This window comes from Carya illinoinensis, chromosome 16 (assembly GCF_018687715.1).
Source record: "Carya illinoinensis cultivar Pawnee chromosome 16, C.illinoinensisPawnee_v1, whole genome shotgun sequence".
NCBI lineage: Eukaryota > Viridiplantae > Streptophyta > Magnoliopsida > Fagales > Juglandaceae > Carya > Carya illinoinensis.
Window position 1 is genome coordinate 2,340,266 of NC_056767.1, and position 9,854 is coordinate 2,350,119.

Below are 9,854 nucleotides of genomic sequence, written 5' to 3' on the forward strand. Positions count from 1 at the left end.
GTTTGTTTTGTTGTTTGGTTTGGTTTGTTTGGACACTTGGTTTTGGGTCTTTTTTTCTTAGCGATTATTTTGTAAGCCCCCAAGTGTCATGATGTTACCACGGTATTCCTCCGCCATAAGTGAGGGCTCATTAATAAATTTGGGACGGGGCTGCTATGTGGGTGGCTGCCGGCTCTTCTTAAAAAAAAAAAAAAAAAAAAAAAAAAAAAAAAAAAAGTTGATACAACACAATTCATAATTTGATTTTGAAAATAAATTTTAAAATTTAAATATTACAAATCAAATACTATTATTTAAATTATATACTTATAATATATATAACTCAAACCAATTGAATAAGCCGATACAAATCTATACTCATAATATATTACTTTATTCATTTTAATTTACCAAAACTGATGTTAATTTTAAAATCCTCACATCATTCGATAATTTAAAATAGAATAATGTTAGATATAATTATAAAATATGTAAATATTTTGTAATTTTTTAAAAAATAAAATAAAATTTATTATTAAAAAATTAATTTTTTTATATAAATTATATATATATATTTTTTAAATAATACACGATGCTAAATTATTGCAAACATTATTTCTCTTCGAAACAACAGAGTACAAAATATCATAAAGTTGTTTTATAATTATTTTTATGTATTTTTTATACATTTTATTATTATAATTAATCAAATTAATTATATTAAAAATAAATAATTAAATCAATCGAATTAATAGAATAATATCAAATTTTTTTTATCAGAAAAGAGTGATCTGTATGTAGCAGCGAGCAACCGCAACTGCAGAGCTCGTGGGACGAGAGAGAGAGAGCACGGGGGGCTGACTAGATTCACTGTCGGTAAAGACCCAACAAATGGTTGTCCTATTCGATTTGTTTTCTTCTCTTTTTAGGGTTTGATGGTGAAATGACAGGTGGCTCTTGTGAGTACCACGTCCATCTGATTTGTCCCGTCCGACGGGGCCTATCATAATAGTTTATTATTACTTCTGCACTTTATTAACTCGGTGAATTATTTTATAATTTAATATATTATATCAAATTAAATTAATTTACATATTTACAACAATATAATCACCTATTTCTCTTTTCTATTTTATCATACCTTTTTATCTCCTTACAAGCCACCACATCTACGCTATTATCTGATTGGGTTGGAATTGCTCAGCCTGTTTTATTTTTACCGCAATTTATTTCTTTTTCAAATTCTCACAAAATAAAATAAAATAAATAATTTCATTCTTTTCAAATTTTTAAATAAAAATAACATTAAAATAATATATTCAAATAATATTTTATTTAATTTCCGACTTTAATCTCTACTAAAACAAACAATGCCTAAATCTATCACTGGTTTAAAACAAAAACATTTGGAGGCCACGTCTCCGTCATATAAATGCATTACAAGTATTTTGGTTAAGCACAGGGGGGAAGAATGAGAGAGAGTTCACCTGAATCTGAATCCCTCCAAAGCTTTTTTCATTACTATTAACGATATACAACACATTTTTTTTTTTTTTTTCAAATTATAACCATATCAAATTATGGTTGTGCTAGTTTTGCTAAAGAGACCAAGTCTAAAATCTTAACGTCAAGAGTATCATCTACCTTTACAATTCCATCACTACCATCCACGCCAATCAACTTGCCAGTGGAACCTCGTAGCAAACCAGCCATGATCTTGATCTTGTCATTTTTCCTTGGTGCCACCACCACCATTTCATCAGCAAGGGCTGTTACTGTTTCACCGTTCCCACTCGACCCAAGGACTACCCGGCAAGAGCCATCCTGGAAGACGTAACACATACATTATTAATATATATCGCTGCCGTCTTGGGTGATCCAATTAACATGTTAAACAGTGAACGATTTAAAATGGAAAGTTGATGGTATCTGCTCAAGGAAGCCCTTCCGTGGCTGTTTTATCTATAATAATACCAAACAATTATTCTGACCCTTACAAACCCCGAGTACTTCCAATTTTCTTAGGAGAAGAAATATTCTAATGAGCATTTGAGAAGACATACCACAAGCACCTCTCGGACAATCCCCACAACAGATTCCTCCCCAGACCTACGCACACTAACCAGTATGTCTGGCATAAGGAATACTTCATTGTCCCCACCTGCAAATGCATTGAAAAGTTAAATAGACCTCTACAAAAACATAAGTACAAAAATGTTCGATCATAAGAACTATGGAGGGCTGATATAGGACTGCCATGTTAAAGCTTTTATGGAGAGTAATTAAAGATAATGGGTATATTTGTACTCAATGGTTGACTGTAATAATCACTAAAGACATCCTATTAAGATCTAAAGAGCATGCCCATGCCTTCAAATGACAAAATAGAACACTGAAAAAACAAACCTCCCGTAACCCAACAAAAAAAGGAACTGACAGCAACATGTTAGGCGTCTTATAGCATCACATTTCCCAGTTTTGGCAAACAAATACAACATACTCAATACATTTGGAAAATTCTCTGATTAAAATATCTTGATTAACATATAATTCACCACTGAAGATGAAATACACAGGTTCTACTCATTAACTTCTTAATTTCAAATTCCCATTTGTCTCGGGTTGCAACGAGATGGTACATAGCTCTTAAATTCAGTTGGGGTTACACTGCTCATGGATGCTTTCAAGTTGAGTGAGACCAACCCTCACTACCCTTTCTTTGGCTAAAAGAAAATTCTAAGCATCAATCCAATTCTATGCCAGCCAAAGTAAAAAGTCGAGACCAACCTATAACAGGAGACATAGCATCCAGACCACCAGTTCCTGGAGTCATTGGCTGCCCTCCAGGAGTGCCAGGAAGATAGGAAGCTGAATTTGGTGTCAGAGGCTGTCCACCGGGAGTTGAAGGCAAGTATGGGCTCGGAGCATTGGCTGCAGAAGGGACACAAATTGAGTTCCTCTAAGCAAGAATGCAGAAAATCAAACAAAAAAAAATTATGAGCACGTGTCTTGAGTGTTTCAATAACATTAAAGAGTACCATAGGCTGAACTGTCCCTTGGCGTTCCAGCTTCACTATAATTACCACCAGGGGTATTAGCCCAACCAGAACCAGGAGTTGGTGCTTCATATGCACGCAAAGGAGGACTTCCCGCCTGGAGGAAGGAAAAAAGAAACACAAATCATTTTCTTTATCTATCAAGAATTGAAAATTCACTTTCTCAACATCAGACTAAATTATGCAAGATTCTTGACCTGATACTGTGGACTGGTTCCCCAAGAGGCAGGGTTTCCATCTTCCCAATTATCCCTAGTTTTTTTCAACATCACATTCTCAAGGATCAGTCATCAATCATAATATATATAATTCTCCCAACTGTCCTAATCTAACCAGATAAAATCATTCTTATGCAGTCAAAGAAGAAATGAAGATGTAATTTCTTCATTAAATATGTAATTGAAGTTAATGTTCTCTCGTCTCTCCAATTACAAATGAGCAACTTTATGACATACCTAGGGGGACTCATTGGTGTATAAGGATTCCATGCTCGATCACGCATGGGTGTTCTCATGCCATCATGAATAGGTGTGGCTGCATAAATAAGAACGAAAATTAATTTTTCAAAAAAATATATATATATATTTCCTTGGTAAGAGAGAGAAAATTCAAATAGCAAACTCCATTTAATTGTAGATAGAACTTCATTGAGTGGTTAAGGTGTCCACGTTTCTGAAAGAGGAACCACAAGACTGAAGAGAACAAACCTCCAGGATCTCTCATAGGAGTCATGTATGGATGAAGTGGGGTTCGAGAAGGATGCATGGGGGTCTCACTTCCCATCCCATAACGAGGCGCATCACTGGTAAAACATACAAATGGTCAGACTTTTCAAAGTGTGGAAATATTGAGGCAGGTAAAAGCATAATTGACAATTACCGGTAGGGGGTAGAAACAACCACGTTATCAGAAATAAAATTGCGATCAACTGCACACACAACCACTATTAAAACCCACATGAAAACAGAGTAGCCAACAAATCCACAAGTATCTTCACATATAAAACTGACTTGCCTGTCACAACTTTCATCTGTGACTCCAATTCAACCCGAACTGAGCCGCCTTTGATTTCTACAACACGCCCGCGGTAACCTTTGTATGGACCTTGGCGGACTTTAACTGTGGTACCAACCAAACCATCATGCCCCCGTCCACCTCTATGTCTTCCTCCAGCTGAACCACAAAAATAAAGGTTAATAATAAAAGTTTTTCCAACATGAGAATAAGATTTTAAATAAACTAATGGCATCAGAAAGAGAAATCATTGATAATCAGCAACCATACAATCAAGTGGAGGGCCTCCTCGAGAAAATCTCCTTGGGGACTCGGGAATACGAGGTGGAGTTCTAAGACTGGGAAATCTAGAGTACGAATCACCCTAAAATTGATACAAGAGCAACAAGAAGTCTTAATAACAAGTACAATAAAAAAAACAAATACTGAAAAGAAAAGTAGATATATGAAAGGACCTAACAAGTATTTAAGAGCAATGTAAAGAAAACAACTACACTCACCACACAGTGGTAAGAAAAGTTGCACAACCACAAAATAAGAAGAAAAGTTGACTCACATTTCTATTACCACCTGTACGTGAACCACCCACAATAATACAGCAATGGGCTTTAGCACAAATAAAGCCCGCATGCTCAAGGTGATGGCGATCGTATATGAACAAGACTCCTCTGTGTATATGCTCCACGGGACCTTGTTTCCCCTAACATGACAAAACGAATGATAAGAGTAGGATTACAGATGCCTCTAACAAAATATGTCAAAGCTAGAAATATGGCCTTACTTTACAGGGACCCTCAATGATTCTCACAATATCTTTGACTGATACTGTGTTCTTATGCCGATCTTGCACATTGATTTTCTTCTCAATCTTGCATTTGATCTCTCGCAATTTAACAAGCGCTACCTCAGGTCTGTCAGGAACTCCCTTAAGAACCTAAATAATAAAGTCACATATATATGAGTATCTTTGTCAGTGGTTGTCTAACATTTTAACTTTCTAGCAACAATACTCACCTGAAATGCTTCACTTTCTACACGGATGATTACACCGAAACTCATATTACTGCACCCAAAAGCACAAACAAATGTTTGACTCAGCCCTGAACAACTAAGAACATATACTCCAGTATCACCAGTTGAATTGTATGCAAAGAGAACATTTATCTAATTCCCGAACAGAAGATATCTTACTCGAGAAGCACAAGATCATGAAGCTCATAGTCCCCAATTCTTGTAACACCAGAAGTAACCTCTGAGCTCTCCACCACATCATCGGCAAAAACTCGAATCTGAAGACAATGGATACTAAAGTTATCTATGCATTCTTCTATCTAAAAGGCTAACCGTGATGTTCACAAGAGTGCTCACAAGGTACATCAAAACATGATGACCATAACTTACATGTTCCTTAGTAGTATCAGATAAAATTATGAGCACATGCTGCTCAACCTTGACAACCATACCAGTTGCACCTTCCTGTGTACCGGACACAACCTTCACATGATTCCCAGGTTCAAAGTATTTGCAAAGTTCTTTTTCATTTACTGCAAGAGTTTTCTGAAAAGTACAGGCACATTAGGGACAGCTACTTTGAATAGTCAAAGAATATAAGAATTTCTTATTCTTGCAGTTCAATTATTTCTTACAGGAAGGCCCTTCATTTCTGGTCTGATGTGCACATTCTCTTCCTCGACTTTCTCAACCCATCCTTTCAAGTTTTTGAGATCTCCCTTGATGACAATAACTGCATCACCCTTCATAAAGTGCCCTTTCTTTCTATTTGCAAATAGCGTTGACAAACTGGCCATATCACCATCTCCATTCTCACCAGGTTTCCGAAATTTCTCAAGCTCATCAAAAGTGGGTTTTATATTTTGAGAGCTAATTGATTTGATTGACACTGTCTTGTATAAGAAACCATCTTTAAATAACATGCCTGAAATATTCTCAAAGTAATCACCAGTCATTGGATCTCTTCTCCGCTCTACACGAATATTCAGTTCTCTGAAAATATAAAGCATGAGATATTAGAGGCCAGTGAACTAGACGTTATACCGGGACTACATTACCTAGAAACCACGTCGAAACATATCTGATAAAAATGATACCTAGCTTCATCAATGTTCATAAAACGTGGTGGAGGAACAAATGCCTTCTTCTTCACAACTTCTCTACCCTCCTGTTTCATATATTAATTAACCAGCTATTATCAAGATACATCAACCATTCAATGCACCGCATTTAACTTCATCAGTCAAAGCTTCCTTTGATTTTTTTTTTTTTTGGTAAGTAAAATTTTTTTTCAACGGATGTAATAGGCGAAGCCTGTGTACACAGGAAGTTTACAAAAGAAACACCTAGAAAAAAAAATAATACCATTTTATTTGCAAGAGCCTGTAAGTCGATCCTTGGGATTAATTTCACAGTAACTCTCTGCCTCACATTATCTACATCCACCACCTATGGAAAACAAAGCTTGAAGGTCAGATCCAAGATTTATAGTAAAATATCATTGAATGAAAGTAATATAATTCACACCTTTGCAAGGTCCCCCTTATATGTCCCAATCTTCATTCTGACCCAAGTATCCCTAGAGAGATCAATTGCTTTGCTTTCAACTGAAAGAACATCAGTCATTTCTTTAATAGGGACAAGCATTACTTTCTGGGAAAAAATGTTGCGCAGTCCTTTGCAAGCCTGAAGCAATAAGGAAACAAAAATAGTTAAAACCTCAAGCATTAAATAAAAACAAATGTATTAATTACAGCATAATTCCATTCATAGTCTCAGAAGTTAACATGAACAATGCATTCATCCAACATAAATTACCTCTTTAACATGGGCTTCTTTGTATGCTTCAATATATATATAGTTCTTAAGGTGATCAAGAGCAACCGCAGACGTGATTTGCAATTCAGTTCCTTTATCAATATACTTCTGCATCAAGCAAATAACTGCTTCTCGCTCCCGACCAATCTGATAAACAAGAAGACAAATTTACTAAGAAATTGATGCACCGCAAAAAATAAATAAGAATAAACAATCAGACAAAACATATTGATGGATGAGAATGATAATCATACCGCACATTTCACCATCCACAACTTTGGATCTCTAACAGACGGCAAATGAGCCTGTTGCTCAACATCTGTGGTCTCCTCATCATACTCGGTGTGACTAGACCTCGCATATCTTGCCTGGATCCTCCTCTCAAGTGCTTCAACATCTTCTTGTTCATCTTCTCGAGAAAGGAGTGGGCGACGCTGGATCCTTCGACCATCATCTTCATCAGGCAATTCCGCTCCACCATCCACAATGAAATCTGCATGGTCAAGTTTTTGTTCATTTATCATCAATGCACATAAAATTTAGGATAGAGTAACAGATGAGTAAAATACATAAAACAGGGCGATTACATAAATGCTTGAAAATAATTTATTTACCACATAGGCACCCTAATTTTGGTTACTTTTCATTATTATGGTCTTTTTACCTCCGTAAGTAAATCAAGTCCTTCCCCGTTACAAAACAACTTCACAGTGGATAACATAAGAACCAGTAGAGACAGCTGACATACGTATTACACTCAGCAAGTCGAACGGAAAGAAACAAGTTCAAGTATTCCATTTACACACACAAACAAGGAGGTACAAAGAAGGGGGAGGGTCAGTGCAGGAAAAAAAAAACAAAAAGAAAGGAAAAAGATCAAACTTGCACCCAACACGTCTCAGCCCAAACACATAAAAATAACAGCATATTTGGGAACAATGAGTTTTTCTTTTTCTAATTTCAAGATTTTCTTAGTCTTGATCCAAAAATATCTCAATCATCAAAGCAAGGACCCATTAAAACCCATCTTCAAATGTTCTCAAAGGTTTCATAAATTTTTTAGAAAATCTTTAATTATTGGCACCAAGTGACGCAGGCGTCCAATAAAAAGTCCTTACCAATCCGGGGGGAGCACAGGCCTTTAGCAAGGAGTTTCCTGCGAGTGCTAATTGAGTAATTCGAGAAGAACTCTACCAACCCAATGGCCCCTAGAAATCATTTGCACCTAAGAGGGTTCAAGAAAATCTTAAGTCCAAACATTTCCTTAACTCTAGTCAGTATCAAGGATAAAGCCATTTCAAACATTGCAAACTAATGGAGGACCTCTCAAACTATGGCAATATATGGGCATAAGAATGGGTTTGCCAATCACACTCCAGCAAACTCTAGCAACAAGATATCCAGAAACATCTTACATCTCATTGAAAGCCCTACATCTCCAACCGTGGTGATGGAAGACGTGCATTTTTTCCAACAGATTAATGGGAAAAAAAATTCAACAAGAATCAACCAGGATCTTCGCTATGAGGAGAGCCTAGTCACCAAGAGTCAGCTGTCTTAAATAAGAAAGTTTATGTTACTTTTCAAAGCTTTTGAGAGAGCTCTACACGCATTCAAATACAGGATTATGAAAATAAGGTGCTGGGAATTTCATGCCCGTGACTTTATTTAAGGGTAAACTTCTTCATTATAATTTCCGGAGTTTTAATTTAGGGCTTTAAATAAGTGTTAGAAAAGTTAATGATGGCCAGGAATTAAGGTGCAACAAGGCTTAATCCATATTCTGATAGGAAGAGTCAAAAGAATCGAATAAAAACCAGGAATTCTTCGTTAAATACGAATTCCTCTTGAACATCAAGGTGTTCTACAATCAAACAAACAATATGCATCTTGATATGAACAGAATGTATGCATGCCTGTAAAATGATATGTGTTCTTTACATTTACATGATTCAAATCCAATATAAGCAAAGGCTATTTACGTTTTAGAACTAAAACTAAGCCCACTAAAGAAACGTTTGAAACCATAATAGCGGTCAATTACGCAATTCATTCACGACAACCTCCACAAACAAAGTCACAAAATTTGGTACATACTAACAACGGACAGTCAGCGCAATCAATTCACTTGTTGCCCGAGAACGGGAAAAAATCAATCCCTTCACTCCTGAATTTTATTATCCCTAATTGGATAAAAAATTCCCATCTCATCTCGCAGCGGATTTGAATAACCCAGCTTCACTTATCCTATCCAAAGAAAAGAACAGAAAGCAGGAAAGAACCTTACCATCCTCGCCATCTTCCTCCTCCTCTTCGTCGTCGGTATCGACCTGCGCCTCTAGATCAAAGAACTCAGAACCGGACCGCCTCTTCGGCCGGGGCCTACGCCCTCCACCTCCGCCGCCGCCACCACCGTAGTCATCGTCGTCATCTTCGTCCTCTTCCTCGTCGTCTTCCTCCGCAACGTCGTCTATGAACTCAGATCTCCGCCTCTTCCGGCTCGAGACGCCCCTGTCTTCTTCCTCCTCTTCCTCTTCCTCGTCCTCATCGTATGCCTGATATTCTTCCTCCTCAGGCTCGAGGTCGTCGTCGTCTTCGTCTCCTCTACGCGGCATCGCTCTCTCTACCTGTCTTTCGTTTTTCTGTGTGCTCTGAAAGTGGAACCCTAGAAGACGATAGCCTGTTAATAAGGGGTGCGGGACGATGATGAATTGATGATAATAACATATTGTTATAATAATAATAATATACTTTTAAATTTTGTCAAAATTATATTATTTTTTATATTTTATTTAAGAATAATGATAGTCTTACCACTCTTTTACCACTTTTTTTAATTTTTTAATTTTTTTAAAAATTTTTCTTTTACTTAATGATTAAGCAAGTGACTATCACTAAAATTATATATTTTTAAAATTTTTTCTAAATGACTAAGGATATTAAAAAAATACTTAAAAGAAAATGATAAAAAATTAA

The 9,854-nt window shown here is 36.4% G+C and overlaps 1 protein-coding gene across 1 annotated transcript; it reads right to left on the reverse strand.

Annotated features, from left to right (window-relative positions):
- Positions 1-1,369: 1,369 nt before the first annotated feature.
- LOC122299392 (putative transcription elongation factor SPT5 homolog 1) lies at positions 1,370-9,590 on the reverse strand. The gene is made up of 22 exons (XM_043109647.1): positions 9,166-9,590; positions 7,133-7,371; positions 6,879-7,025; positions 6,588-6,746; positions 6,426-6,509; positions 6,158-6,228; positions 5,696-6,053; positions 5,451-5,606; positions 5,241-5,338; positions 5,064-5,112; positions 4,831-4,983; positions 4,606-4,749; positions 4,320-4,413; positions 4,050-4,208; positions 3,915-3,963; positions 3,743-3,837; positions 3,491-3,569; positions 3,233-3,287; positions 3,018-3,132; positions 2,767-2,910; positions 2,043-2,140; positions 1,370-1,803 (listed from the first exon to the last, which is right to left on the reverse strand). The coding sequence occupies exons 1-22, from the start codon at positions 9,491-9,493 to the stop codon at positions 1,558-1,560; spliced, it is 3,120 nt and encodes a 1,039-aa protein (XP_042965581.1). The 5' UTR covers positions 9,494-9,590; the 3' UTR covers positions 1,370-1,557.
- Between the last annotated feature and the right edge of the window lie 264 nt (positions 9,591-9,854).